The sequence below is a fragment of the Ischnura elegans genome, chromosome 8 (assembly GCF_921293095.1).
Source record: "Ischnura elegans chromosome 8, ioIscEleg1.1, whole genome shotgun sequence".
NCBI lineage: Eukaryota > Metazoa > Arthropoda > Insecta > Odonata > Coenagrionidae > Ischnura > Ischnura elegans.
Window position 1 is genome coordinate 85,245,052 of NC_060253.1, and position 16,140 is coordinate 85,261,191.

General features: G+C 36.8%; 1 protein-coding gene across 1 annotated transcript in view; it reads right to left on the reverse strand.

Annotated features, from left to right (window-relative positions):
- LOC124164449 overlaps positions 1 to 16,140 on the reverse strand; it is a 623,547-nt gene that overhangs the window by 26,492 nt on the left and 580,915 nt on the right. The window contains exons 11-15 of the mRNA XM_046541774.1: positions 16,015 to 16,120; positions 15,421 to 15,612; positions 15,080 to 15,169; positions 4,594 to 4,898; positions 3,058 to 3,177 (exon numbers count right to left, since the gene is read on the reverse strand). Coding sequence (XP_046397730.1) covers positions 3,058 to 3,177; positions 4,594 to 4,898; positions 15,080 to 15,169; positions 15,421 to 15,612; positions 16,015 to 16,120 — 813 coding nt within the window. The remainder of the gene's footprint in view (positions 1 to 3,057; positions 3,178 to 4,593; positions 4,899 to 15,079; positions 15,170 to 15,420; positions 15,613 to 16,014; positions 16,121 to 16,140) is intronic.

The window sequence follows — 16,140 nt, forward strand, 5'->3', positions numbered from 1 at the left end:
AGAGTGGCCACCTCATTAGTAATAATTGAATAAAACACAATATGAAATGCATGAGAACACAATATTTCAGTTATCAAAAGAATATGAATGGCATTGTCTACAGAGACTTACTGAGACATTTCATTGAATCAAATTGTACAATAATTTGCCATTATGTATAAAAGGAATAAAAAGCATAAATGCTTTTAAGCCTGATCTGAAAAAGTACTTAAAAAATAAGGTTTCTATTTGATTGATGAATACCTCATTGACTCTTCATGTTAAACGTTAATTGTATATAATATGTGAATATATGTGTTTGAATATGACCTTAAATATGCTTTATATCTATGCATATAGATGTATTTGATCTCCGAGAAAATAAAGATTATTTATTATTATTATTGAATTATTTATTTCGATTGACCAAGTAGGTCATTTACCCATTATAGATTGCCAAATATTGTATTTTATCATAAATGGAGTGTTTTCAAGTGTCAGAGTGGGATGGCTTGATTTATGAACCAAATTTTACATCTAAAGGGAGTCTATCAATTTTTCAATTGATACAGAATTCATAAAAATGTGCTCTAATGTCATATACCCTGTTTGCATGGGTTAGGTTTATGTTTTTACTGACATCATGGCAATGAAAATCACAAAGGTGTGATGAAGAAAATGTTATGGTAATTATTTGAACATGTTTTTTTGTAATTTAGCTCAATGGTACAGAGTATTACTCCTTAGAGCCTTTCTTACGTATCATCATTTGGTATCGTAGGCACTCAGCACTTCCCATAACATAAGTAACAACATGATTGCAAAACCAAAGTATACTGCTCTTGACACTACATACGCACAAAGTGAATGTGCAGGAAACTCCTGATTATCAGTGGGTGACTTATAAGTGTTCCGGATATATTACCACTTTTGATATCTCAACCATGATGTTTTGATGGCCACTGACCAGCTGATAAGCTGGACAAAAGAACCATCACAACAAGCCCTGATGACTATGGACGACATTGAAATCAAAACGTCGGCAGAGATGATGAAAATGACCCCATAGCAAACCCACACAGCAAACACACAAAATTTCAAATGGATACTTTATAGCCAAATGATTGGCAGGTGATCAAACCTTGGCTTCAATTTTAGGAGAATCCCTTGGATCTCCCCAAATAATCCCTCCAAATGAGAGGTGGCTCAACAATGGTAACTCGCCCCTCTTCCCCGAATATGCAATATTCACACGCCTGTGGCTAAGTCTGGAGTGAACTCTACCATGAAGTACTCTCAACCAACCTCAGCGTTAATCACCGAATGAGTATATGATCAAATTTCGAGACACAGTAAAACTCTCTTATAACGAATTTCAGGGGACCATCATTCTACTTTTTTATAAGTGGGATTTTGTTATATCCATACTAGGATTAATTTTCGTTAGCAGTTTAGTTAATTTTGTACATGCTCATTTTTGTTAATTGGTTCAAATGATTATTATACTTGTTACACTGATTGCTGAGCTATAAACTGTTTATATAAAAATGTTCCATTGGATGTAAAAATCTGAGAACAATAAATAATATTATATTATTATTATTACTAGAGGATTTTGCTATATACATCGCAGGATTGCTGGCTTACATAACGTAAATGGTCAATATTTCAGCAAGAGATCCATAACAATTAACCATTGACCCACCCTTTCTCATTAAAAGCTCTAACAAGAGAATTCTTCTCCCTCATATTAATAATATTAATCACTCCACAAATGTAACTTCAACAAAGTTCCTGGGGTTCCTAATCTCAGATGGCCTCGATTGGTATCCTCATATTCAGGCCATAATCAATAAAATTTCTGTGGGTACTTATATGATCAGGAAATTATCTCCTATTGTGTCATTTGAAACCCTGAAAATGGTTTATTATGCCAAAGTACATGCTCATATTTCCTATGGAATATTGCTTTGGGGAAATTCAACTGCTGCCAAAAAAGCCTTTTCTGCTCAGAAAAAGGCAATTAAGACTATGCATCAAGTTCCTATCCGCACCCCTGGCAAGCCCCTCTTTGCTGCATCAAAAATCCTAACACTCCCTTCTCTCTATATCCTGACATGTGCCAACTTTATTAAAGCAAACCTTGATAAATTTCCTTCTAATGCCACCTTCCACCATCACCACACAAGATCAAGTAATAATATACACCACAAGCAGTACTCCAGCTCCCTCTGTTTAAAGGGTCCCAGGCATTCAGCCACTGCTATATTTAACAAAATCCCTGATGAAATAAAAGAATGCACCTCAATTTATGTATTTAAGAACAAGCTGAAACTCCTTCTCTCTAAAAAGTGCTATTACAGCATTTCCGAATATATGGAAGATAATTTGTAAATATGATAATCTCCATGATGCTAGTTGTGACATCTTATTTTGTCCCTACTGTTGTATTGTACTTATTTATTTCATCAATTCTTATGTATTTAGAAAAATTATTTTTATTGTTTCCATGTAAATTGTAAATCTTGATGACACATCATCATTGTATTTTTATTTGATATTTGTATTAGCTTTTTTATGACGTAGCCATGCAATTGTACTCTTGCCAATCGGTGAAATAAATTATTATTATTATTATTATCAAACAGTTGTAAATGGAAGGATTTTAAGACCACCAATTCAACTACGTGGTGATGACCACACGTAAGAACAACTGATGATGAGGTAAGGAATGGTTAAGTAGCCAAATTGGCCATAGTTTATTTATTAGAGAGGAAAAAATTTCCAAAGGGACCGAAGAATAGTTCACAATAGCGGTGATTTTGTATCATCAAGATTCATTACATGGGGGGAAATTAACATTGGCGATCACAGGAAAAACCAAGGGACTCGAAACTCACCTCCTCATAGGCGGGATTTCGTTAGATTTGTGATCATTATAATCAAGTTTTACTGTATTTGAAATCAAACTTTATTTCAGTTACAAGTGTCTCATTGTAGTCTTTGCAGGCAATGCCAATTCCTGGATGCCACAGGGCAATTGGAAACTGATACTCTGAGGTAAATCCCATGGCTCACCTTCCCCTCCTTTGGCCCCTCTGTTTCCGCCTCCTTCGACGACCCGCGACCATAGGGCAAAGGTCGTGAATGCCCACTGGCTGACTGAGGGACCTGCGTAAACGGGGCTGACGTTCACTCCTGAGAAATAAGAAGAGTCAAATTGAAGAGCATGCAACTGACGATAGGCAATAATGAACAAAGTTTGATGACGAATCACTTATGTAATCACAAATAGGTAATGCATTGATTTTTGACAAGGCAGTTATTTAAAACCAGTAGGTACTCAAGAGTTAAATATTAAGGGTAAATTATTAACATTAAAAGTTGTAATTATCCCCCCCATTATCTCCTTGCCTCACTCAACTAAGAATATAAATTTTGAAAATAGTTTTCATTCTACCTTGATAAAGGCACACTTTGCTCAGAAATATGGATAGAAGAAACATAACTTCTGGCCACATCAATAAACTGCACTAGAATGAAGATTTCACATCACAATAAACTTATTTCAAAAGCTGACACTAAGTGGGACATTATTCAGACCAAGGGTGGATTTTAAGTGAAATGTAAAGTAAAAAGTAAATTGCTACACTGCAGAACAGACTCTTCGCTAGCCTCTTCTTTTAACTCATACATAACAATGCTCTGGTCAGCCATTTATTTTATATGTATTAATGCCTCCTTTGCTAATGCAATTCTCTCCTTATACCCTTACTGCTGTATCGATTTTCATCTATTGCACTGTCCAAATAGTTTCACTACCCCACCTGATCAAGTTTATGACCTGCGACAAACAAGTACCGTATTTGACGGAATATAAGACGCTCCCTCATTTCAGAAAGGCACGCACAAAAAAAATGTCCGAGCAAAGGCACAACAACCCAACAACTTTGGTAAGTTCATTTCAGGTCTTATATGAGCTTATAAATTGAAGCGAAATATCGAACGAGGTTGATTGTATAAAAATTGCCAAAATTGTATTGCATCAATACGATCAAGCTAGTTCCATATCTCACTTCCAACTCCTTTGATATTGCATAAGCGAACAAAACGATAGAAATATATAGTATAAGAAATAAACAATAAATAAAATCGCATGATGGCAATGAGCTAAATAATAACGACAACAACTAAAAAAATTAAATTGAATAATAAATATATCTTAGCAAATATAATGGAGTCAAAATTGAGCATAAACCCGTCAACGCCCACAGGTGCCATATGGCACCCAGTGCAGTGCTGAGCCAATACTCTAGCAATGCATTTAATACGTGAATTTTAGCGAAGATTTCGGTGCACATTCTTAGTATAAGGTTTCCTCTATTATTCAGTCAGTTTGAATTGTGTTCTTTGTGTTAAGTTCATACTTATCTTTTATTTTTAAAAGTGAAATACATATGTGTGCATTTAAAAAAACTTTGGGCGCTGACGCGTTTACCCATGGAGGTCGAACCTTCACGTAAGATGCAGGTGATTTTTTAAGCTATTAATTTGGAAAAAAGGTTTGTCTTATACACCGTCAAATGCAGTATTTTCCTCGCTTTCAGCACCAACCTTCTCATTCCAAATCCAACTGATGCACCTGGAGGTCGGTTAGGGGCTCTCGTTGTCGGAGGCTGGGGCGGCGCTGGGCCCCACAGGCATAGCGGAGGCACTGTCGGGGGAGGGGGAGTGGGATGGACTCCAGGGGAATGCGCCGGGGGTCTCGGTCGGACTTTGAGAGGAGCGGGAGAGGAGAGCTGCCTTCGGTAGGCATTGGGTGCCGAACGCCCACTGCCACTGGCTACCCCTCCACCACCAAGATCAGACCTCGTCCGCCTCACGTTCTGCTTGGCTCCATTCCTATTTTGTAAGTCGACCTGTGAATTCATCAAATTAAACACATTAATTGGAAGTTGATTAAAGGTACTGCTGATAAGGGGGTCCTTGATCAAAATAATTCAAGTACAGAACAATGATTAGTTTTCATCACTTCAACAATAAAAAGAACTCTACAAGCTGGTTTCATAACATCTACTTAACATTTCGAGGAGTTTTTAAATCACAGTTTAGGAGTGCTTTCACCAAAGGTTGCCAGTTAAACTAACCATTATTTACTGTAGCTTTCAAATATACTCAAGGTTACGGCTAAACCATGTTCCGGTTAATACTACCCAAACATTATCAAACCAGCTCCATACTACATTAACACATTATAAATATCAATCTTAGAAGGTTTACATATATCTCAACTCATAACTTCATTGCAGCATTGAATCAAAAAAAACCAGCGATGACAGCAGGAAATTTGTACAAATTACCTCAGTCCTTTCGTAAGAGATACTAATAATTTCCTCACTTCGATAACCATATTGTTGTTGTAACTTATTAATTGCCATATTTATTCACTAGTGCCACACAATCCAGTAAACTTTTTTATGTTGGGTAAGAGGAGTCCCACTACCAATAACACATTGTTTAAACTACCTCACATCATCATAAATTCAATGAAAACATACAAATACATAATACTTGATGAAACTGTAAACTTACTCTGCACAACTATTAAAGCAGTGAAGTAAATGTGAATGGTATCAAGTGAATCTAAAAACACTGGAGAGGTAAAACTGATCAAAACTTCATTGAAGAGAAGATAGAGGTAAAAGGAAATCACTTAAAGAAAGACTGTAAATGCTAACTGACACTTTTAAATCGCAACAGATCTATATGCAAACCCTCTTCTTCAAGTGCAATAAATAGAAAAATGGTAACGTCCCCAAAATAAATATACATATGTATTGTCTCAATTAATTCAGAAAAAGAGAGTTAAAATATAAATGCATATTTTGTGCAATAAATAATTTGTTTTGTGCAAAGGATCATTGAGATCAGGAAATGTTTTAAACATTAGATTTCAAATGACATTCACCATTGTGCAAGGTCAAAACAATAAGAATGTTTACATTGCTAAATGTGCTTTAACCACATGTGAAACAGTTGAAGAAGAATGTGAAAAAACAATGCAAGCACGAAAAGGTAAGCTTATACGAAATTTGAGCTAGTATGTGAAAGCAATCGATTGCTAACCAGACACAAAATTGATGAGTAAGTCACTTATAAGTAAGTAATACAAGAGCTATGTATAATACTGTGCAGAGAAATTTGATAATGAGCCTGACAAAAGAATGAGCAAAAAGAAATCAGGACACACCGTTCTTTCACTTGATTCTAAATATTTGAAAGTCAATATCGCAGCACTTCCACTGCTCTGGTAATCTATTTCAATATACAGAAGTAGCTACCTAGATGATTCAAATGTATTTGACATTTATCAGCCATTAAAATAAAAAAATTACCACAATCCAACAAATAGTAAAAAAGGCTAACCCTTACTTTGAAATAAGAAGTTCCAACCAAAGACTGAACCTCACAAGTGATGGTATTTTGATGAAGGTAATCCCAAACACTGCTTGCGTGAACGTTTGAGATGCCTCAACTGAGAAAGTGTGACATCACTTCCTGTAGTGAAAGCTTCCTGTTTGCTTATCTCAAGCCATAAGTAAAACTCAGGAAATCCCCGAAGTGATAAAATCATAGCATTACAAAACATAAACGCACGCAATTTGGTGAAGTTGACATTGGAGAAAAAAGTTTTGGAAAATAATTCAACCTTAATCGTATTATCTTGACAGCCAGAAGTATTTCACGTAAGATCAATATCCTTTCAATCGTAAAGATTCAAAATGCTATTGCATCATTATTAAAATTCCACAGATTGTACTAATTGAACTTATGTAAGCATGGTCCTACATTTTTATACAAACATAACATCGAAAAATTTTACTCCGTCATTCAATGTTGATAAATAGATTTGCCAATGTTTTTCTTGTAGAAATTCTTTTACCAGGGGGAGCACACATACAAGGATCTCCACTCACATACATATTTTGATCTTATAACTCTGAAAACTTAAAAAAAACTGAAAATAGTTACCCAAAATACTCATTGAGGCACACAATGCATTTGTTTGAGACTAAGTCACCAGAGGTTTCAAGTCGATAATATGGTATTAAAGAACATCTTCTGACTTTCTTTCATGTAAAGAGCCCAAATATGATGAATACTTTTGAGTTTTTCATCATTTAGTACTCTGTTATTCAAATGAACCTCTTCCATTGAAATACAGTTAAGTTTTATGAATGGTATTCGTAATTTGGTGCCACTTTATTTTTCTTCTGGCATTGCAAACAGTACCAGGTGGATCCCTATTTTCCTCGCTGCAAATTTGACTTCTGGTGGGGTAGGACATTATTATTTCGACCAATCACCATCTTTGAAGACCTAGTAATTTGCACCATATTTTGGCTTAAGCATTGTCTGCATGTCTTGGTGGTGTGGTCGATGAAGGCTATGGGACTTGAAAAACTATTTAAATTTATAAACCTTGACTAAAAGAGGGGCACAATTATGTCTTGCAAAATTCTGAAATGTCACTATGACAGGACTAATCTGATCATTTTAGTTTTAGGAATCACCAAATTTAAATCCATGTATCTAATTTAAATCTTAAGAGAAAAACAATATACAGTGAAACCTCTCCTTAGCGGACTTTCTCGGGCCTATATTTTTTCTGGATAAGACAGTATTCTGCTTAACTCAAGGCCTGCCAATTCAAAAAAGACTCTGAAAGTCATACAACGTCTATTACATGTGCTGCCTATAAGGTTGGTTTGACTCCAATTCTACATGTAGACGAAATTATTATGAAATAATAATATGAAATGATAAAAGAACAGCATCACATTGCGGTTAAACTAGTGAATGAACGATATCTTTAGCTGATTCCGTTTTAAGGATTGTTTTCTAGGGAGGCCCATTTAAGGATTTTATTTCCTTACGGTAAAAATTGTCCTTGGTTGTATTTTTTGCAATTCCGCTTAACCAAAATACCCGTGTCCAGAATTGATTCTGTTTAATAGAGGGCACCAATATACATAAAACCCTATTGCCCCGACCGCAAGGACCAACAGTATTTTCCGGATAAGACTGGTTTCTCTTAACTCAGGTTCAGCTAAAGGCAAGTTCGGCTACTCTACGTTAAAGTATTGAAATAAAATCAATAATAAACTTATATTTTATATTCTAAGTATTGGCAATGAAAAATGTGCCAGCCTAATTCGGATAATAATAATATTTATTGGTCCTGATATTTTACCAGAATAAAATGTGGGACAAGTCATTCATTGAAAAACAGGGAAAGAGGTTAGGATACAAAAGACTCTTTTAGAAAGTCTTGAACATTGAACAGTGTAGTAAACCTTCTTTAGCAGAAAGTCTTTAAGTCGTCTTTTAAAGGATTCTCTGGAAGTAGCACGTTTAATGGCAGAGGGCAGATGATTAAAAACTTTGATGGCAACATGAAAGGGACTCTAATTGTTATACACCCATGTCTCGTATAGCGCAATTTCGATTAGCGCAATTTCGATATAGCGCAAATTCGTTCCTCGGGGAAACATTGCAACGCAGTGTAGCCTAATCAAAAATCTTAAACTCTCTCGTGATAAAACGTGAACTTGCGCTAAGTACACACGAAATTTCTATCAATTTACGCATATTAATATTATTTCTTGCCGCAAATCTTCTTTTTTGTTTATATATTAATCGAAATTCATAGCTGCGCAATTGCCAAAAGTATTACTCGTCATTGGGTCTAGATAGCCGGCCTACCGAAGATTTATCTCGTCTCCTTAACAGAATGATAATAAATAATTTAGATCGTTAATTAAGCGTGGGGCTAGTGGAAATGAGTTTTTTTTTCAGCAATACGGTTTGAGACGTATTTTTGCCGTCGTAGGTTACCGGGCGATTGACTTCCAGGTAGAGTCTACGCTAAAGCCTTCAAGGTCATCGGTATTCACGGGGGAGAAATGGAGCGGTGACCGAGTTGCGCATGAATAGCATCAACACATTAAAGGGTCCGCTATAGAGTCTTAAACACAATGGCTTCGTTCCCTCCCCGCAGTCATAGCCCTTCTGCGTCTCAGGAATACAGTTCAGCAGAAGAAGGTGATTTAGATAGAGCCATACAGAGTAAAAACCAAGAGAATATGGCAAAAAATAGGAATGCGTGTAGAAAAATCAAGAATTTATCAAGAAAAACCATAACCTAGAAGAGGACTTGAGAGAGGTCATTTGTTTTGAAAATGGAGAGCGTCAAAGCGATATTGCGTGGAAGTTTAAACTCACGATGCCTTATTCTGAATAAAGACGAAGCTAAAATATCAGTGACCTCAGCCGCACCAACTTCAACCAAGCGGTCTACACATACGGAAAGTTCATGGTGAATCAGTACAAAAAGACGAGAGTGGTAATCGCTCCGAGACATAAAGTGAAAGCTCCGGTTGGTTCCAGAATTTAAACGGCAAGCAGGTATTTTCAGTGCGGCGATATCAGGAGAATCTGCAAGTGTTGATAGCGCAGCCACCACAACATTTTCTGATGAACTCCAAGCTGTTATTGAAAGTGGCTCCTTTCCCCCTCAACTAGTTTTTAGTGTTGATGAGACGATATTCTTTTGGAAAAGAATGCATTCTCGTTCATTTATTTTCAGGGAAGGAAAACCTGGGTCAGGTTTCAAGGCATTTAAAGACTGTTTCACGTAGCTGCTAATGACTCGGAGGACTTCAAATTAAAATGATTTATCATTCATAAACTCCGCTAGCTATGAAATGGCATTTAAAGTAGCATTTTCCTGTCATTTCGATGAGCGACAAAAGGGCCTGGGTGACACAATAGTTGTTTTTAGACTAGTTTGAAAAATCATCAACTGCCGGCAACGAATTACGATCCCCTGAGATAGCAGATGTTAGCCCACCCGCACGACAGGATGGAATTTCGAAAGCACGTAAGAATTTTTTTTAACGTGAATAAAAGTCTTTGAATGCGTGAATACTATCTTTAAAGATGTTTTAAACTATAAATATTTATAGAAATAATGTTTTCTAAGGCTTTTTATGGGAATATTGATGTTTTAGAGGGAATTCAATACCCAAGACCTATGCTACCAGGAACGCATCCCTATCTTCCCTATGTTAAAACGCTCTCGTATAACGCAAATTCGTATAGCGCAAAGACCCCAAGGAACGCATCCCTTGCGCTATACGAGACATGGGTGTAAATTGACTTGTTGTGGTGCAGCAAATTCACATCCACTCTCTGGAGAGTGTTATGCCCATGTATTTGAGCATTTACATCAAATTCACTTTAATTATCTAAAATGTAAATACAAAGATGAAAAAACGTATAAGCTTGGCAGAGATTGTTTCTGATATTTTACGCAGAACTTCACCATCCATTTTTGCACTATTTTTCTTCCTTTCATTGGTGAGATTCATCCTTAACCTTAATAATGTGAACCAATCAATTTGCCAAATGACAAATAAACCTAGAGACATTTATTGACATAGGACAGACATATGCGAACTATGGTTGAGAGATTAAAATTCGATCGACTCAATTGTTAGCCTAGCAGGAGACACTCTGATGAAATCATTCATTTATCTGATATAACTTGTAGTAGATGCACTTCATGCTGCTATATTATTACTATTGTATAGCAGAGTCTTAGATACAATTCAGGACTAGGAATGCTCTAAATTAAGAATACCAAACCTAATTTCAGAAGAAGACTAATTTGTATTTAAATTAGCACCTCCAAAAGATCTGAACATCAATCACTTTTTCTGAGGACTGTCAGGCAGTTATCAATCCTGATAATAATAATAATATTTTATTTTTGATAGTTCTGTGCAGTGCAGCTTCCACACAACGAGGCATCACTTAAGCAAATAACGTAAACTGCAATACTGCACTAGATCTGGATTTTTTGTAGTAGGCGTATTTGTTAATTTGATTCAAGTAGTCCAGGTCTACCCCTTATTCACTGAGGCTTCCAGAAATTGACGTATGAAATTAGGTACAAATATTTTAACATTACTTCATTACTTAAGACACTTATTTTACATTCCTAGGTTTATGACAATTTCATTTCTTTTAGGTCTTCTCCATTTAATTAAATGCTGTTTCTATGTATGTAATAAAAATATTTGTTTCTAAGCACTGAATCAAAAAATAAATTGGGAAAACTAATCTTTAAGGCTGAAAGGAATCAAGAAGATAACCCACTAATTCTGAGAAGAAGAATTTCACTCAGTCAGTTCCAGAGAGCAGAGTATGCAAAAAGGGAATGAAGCAAAACAGTTGCAGAGTAGGATCCGTGAAAAACGGCAAACCTCTTTCTTTTCCCAATAGCCTCTTCCAGTCCTTCTCTAAGCCAAGGACAGTAAAGAAAATAAAATCTATTTTCAGTCTCCCAAACCCACGTTAAGACCAAAAATTGGCTATGGCATTGCAAGATTGTAGAGTGCCTGACTGTTTGGCACTGCACAGCAGTGGCGCTGACTCCATGGGGCTTGAGGGGGCCCGAGCCCCCTCAAAAATTCGTTATGCGTGTAAGAAAAAATGTGTCAGACTTGTAAATTTTCCCCGGAGTGTCCAGATATCGAGATTCGAGTTATCAGGGTTCTACTGTTGATCATTTGACTCTTCTAAAATGCTTAAAAAACTTAAAACTCACTACTTATAAACTTTCCTGGGGCAAGATCCCCGGTTTGGGCCCCCCAATATTTTTTGTAAGTCGGCGTCCCTGCTGCACAGGGGCAGTTGAATCATATCTGATGATATTCTGGGGAGTGTAAGGGACAGTGGCGTAGCCAGGAATTTTGTTTGGGAAGGGGTCCGAAATCAGGGGGGAAAATTTTTGAAAAACAGGGTACTACGTAGAGGGTTTTAAACTAATTTTAATGCTTTTCATAATCGTAAAAAACTTCATTTGTTAAAAAGATATTTTTTAAATTCATGATTTTTTTCAATATTTTGTCATCTTTTATGGAAAAAAAAATGTTTTTTTTTAGACTTAGGGAGGGGGGGGAGGGGTCCGGACCCCCTGGAAACCCCCCCTGGCTACGCCTATGGTAAGGGAGGTATTCATGTTGACAAACATTCATGACTCATGAGGAAAGGATTAACAACTGTGATGAGAGAGAAAATTTCAAGAGGCTTGATGCTGTGGAGGGCTATAACGGGTACATGGGTAATGCTGATTTCGCAGGTAGCGTGGAGACAAGTTATTACACCATCCATTGCAGATGGAAGCGGACGAAGAAGCTACTTGCCTACCATAACAAAGTGCCTGTAATCAACAGAATCGTCCTCAGCTCTGAAGGCAACAAAATTACCCATCATTACCCTCAGTGATTTTGACTATCATTAGTGAGAGGTAGTAACAGCCCTAGGTAAGCCCAGCAGAGGGAGAGACATGAAGCCAAGGCACTTGAAGGACAAATATAATCATCTATGGAGAGTTAACATTGAAAATTGACACTAGTTTTGTAGGTATTTAGGATAAATTGAACTAAAGAAACGTCTTAACTACCACTTTTGATATTTTCCCAAAGTAATTAAGATTTGAAAATGCATTTTGCCTAGTAATGGGATGAGAGACCTGTAGTTACATTTCCCAAGTCTGAACTGAATAATGCTTTATATTTTTTTAATGCCTCATATGGTTCTCAAAATGTGAATGATTATCAATTGCAAGAAAAATTTGAAGGTCCCAGATTAAATGAAGAAGTGGAGGCCTCATTTTCAACATTTAAATAGAGGCTTTAAAGGTTAAATGATTCCATTATTGCACTGCTAATATACAAGTGGCCATTGCAGAGGTACAAAGGGGTTGTAGAGAAGAGTCAAAATCCCAATCAAAGAAACTAATAAAATTATGTTTGCCTCGTTCGGTGAACATTATTAAGAAATACGAAGAGTAATAATATCAATGCAATAAAATAACCATAATATACAAAATATATGCTAACGGTACACTTTAATCTAGAGTACAGAAATACACTCGCACCTACCATCCAATACAGATGGATTTCTAAGATATTTCTGGCTAAGCCATGACCTAATTACAACTATTTTCAGACAATCTCATCATTGACTTTGACTCACAGGAGTTCCTAGTTGAATACCCACCACCCATACCAATACCCAAGCTCTGTGGATTGATGGAAAAGTTAAACAAAGGGAGCGATTGGATCCTAAAAACAAAAATTTCATAACTGATTATGAAATTAAATCATGGAATCCCACAGCATATGGAATGAGATATTAAAATTCGATCATGTCATTAAACCTTAAACCTAGGATGTTCCAAGCAACTCTGTAAAACTTGCACTGAAGTTTTTTGCTATATATCACAGCTCCAATTTTAAAAATACAAACCATCCCAACGCAATACAAATTGTATTTCATGTAGAGTCAATAGAAATAATATTGGCTGTTTGTTCTGAAAAATGATGACCGATAGTATGCCATAAAAGGTCTTCCAATGGATTGGCAAAAGAAATAAATATCAAATGAACATTCAATTTATGCTACAGTATTTCTAATAAGACTTGAAACATCCTTCTAAAACAAAGAATACATACACTCACAATTTCAAAATAACAAAAGTCACATTAGGGTTAAATGGAGTTAATTCAGCAGAATCAGAAATAAACCATCAGACCATAAGATTTACATGAAAAAATCGTCATTCCATAATCAGGTGATTATTCTTTAAATGTAGTACTTGAGAGAACTGTGCCATCTTTAAAAAATTCTCATTACCTTGATAAAAAAGGGCAATGTTTCTTCTCTTTTGACAGTGACCTCATCAAAGGTGATGTACTTTTACAGAGTATCATATTATCCGGAGGAGTACATGAAGTTCATAGGTTAATAATGCACTGTTGAAAGTGTGGGGCATGACAATGCATATTGGTTGAGGGTAATAAAATAGAATAAAATGGATTACATAATATGAAGGGTGGAGGAAAAAATGTGTCCGAAATTTCAACCCAGGATAACTGATGCCAGTGCATGAGGTGAGCCCTACAAAGGGCCCCCCTTGGACCCTTTGAAGGATACAACACACCGAGGCCAGGGCCCAATAATTAAAATGATACGCCTGTACACCCGGGGAGGGGAGTGGATGGGAAGGAAGAAAGGAAGGAGGCACTGCCGCGATAGGAGCCCACCGACACCTCCAGGAGAGGAGAGGGGTGGAAGGGTGGGATAGGGACCACACGTGTTGCCATTGTGACAACGGGGCCCACTATCAGCAAAACCATTACTTGATACACCAATGAAATTGGCAGATTTCTCTATGAGAAAAAAAAATCCATCGAGATAACTAATGCCAGTAGGAACCAAAATTATTGATGACCCTTGCGTCAAGAATGCACCATTTTTTAACAAAAGAAACTTTGCGGCAAGTGCTCTGATTGGCCGAGAGTTTGCCCTGTTTCCGTAGGCTCCGGACAACTAATGGCCTCTTGCTTTGCATGACAGAGATCGCAATGTAACCAAGGCAGCTCCCTAGCTCAGTGATAGCATGGCGACAGGAGAAACTCACAGCTAATCAGAGGGCTTGGCACAAAGTTTCTGAAAAACTAAAAATGGTGCATTTTCGACCAAAACATCACTGGTAATTTTTATTTCTACTGGCACTAACTATCCAGGATTAAAATTTCGTGACACAATATTTCTCTATCCTGTGTACTCCCTCATGACAGCTAGTGTCACACACAAAAATCCTAAAATTCTGCATCAATAAAAGACTTCAGGACTATCGAGATGCATATAATAAATACATTCAACACCATCTGAGTGACTTTAAAACACCCATATTGAGCAGAAATTGCCTCTCTGTTAAAAAAAAACATAATTGCGTTGACCAAGGACATACATTTGGATATCAATGAGTCCACATACCTGATACAGTGCCAGAAATTAAAAATACTGAGAGAAAAGCAACAAAAAATCTAAATATTTAAGAAGCAGTAACACAGCACAGTTGGCAAGCCTAACAACACAAATATTACCACATGCTTTGCTATTAAAATACCTTCTACTACATGCCCACAGTAAAACTAGAATGATAAATGAAGCGAAATCATACCTTTAATCTCTCAAGCATAGCCTGATTCAGATGATCTGACCGAGGTCTGTTATCACGAGCATTTCCATTCTCACGAACCCTTCTCTTCACCTTGAATTGAAGAAAACATCACGGCTAAAGGTCATCTCATCACTCTGGTGCATTGGAAACCCAGGCTCGGGAATAATACACATTACACTTGTAGAGCATATTATTTATGATCATGCTTAAAAGGCATAAAAAATGTATGCATCAACAATTCATTTACAAGAAGCTAGTCAAAAAGTTTTGAAGTAAGCTATATGCCATTTAAGGGCCTAGATAGTTTTAACTAACTAATTTATCGAGGACTTAAGATTTACCGTTGGAGGACTTTCCACCTCATCTTCTTCTTCCCCTTGATGGTCCGAGTCTGGAGATTCATTAGAGCTTTCTTCCCCTTTTCTTTCTTCTTCGCGAGCATCATCATCTCCTTCCTCTCCACCCTCAACGTCCAGACATCCCTCGATAGTACTTACACCAGTAATGCTTCCACCTGCTGAACCATGGCTGATCTGTAAGGTGAAAAAAATATCACCAACAGAAGTGATTAGCTGACCGCACTCAGTCGTATTTGAGGGAAAGCAACACATAAAAATATAATGTGACACGAGACCAGAGTTAATTTGCACAAAGCAAAAAATTACTGCACTAACACTTAAAGGGAAGTCATTAATAAATTAAAAGTTGTAATACGACATGGAGGAAAAATTCACGTCAAACGGAAAAAATACACCAGAAGAATGTTTCTGGACATCTACTCCCCACCATGCACGTTACACATACGTACAACAAGCTGCCACTTTACGGGCAATTATGATTGACACATGATAAATAACAATTTAATTCCGCATTTACGTACAAAGTGAATTAAAATCATACCCTCTACTAACGGAAATGGTAAAAAGTATTATTACCTCGATTTGAATGCCACTATCACCACTGTTGCATTTGGCTTTCCGGGCTGCCTTTTTCCCTTTCTTGTTCCGCTCTTTACTGGACCTCCACACCAACGGACCAAACCTTTGCGAAACGCGTGCAGA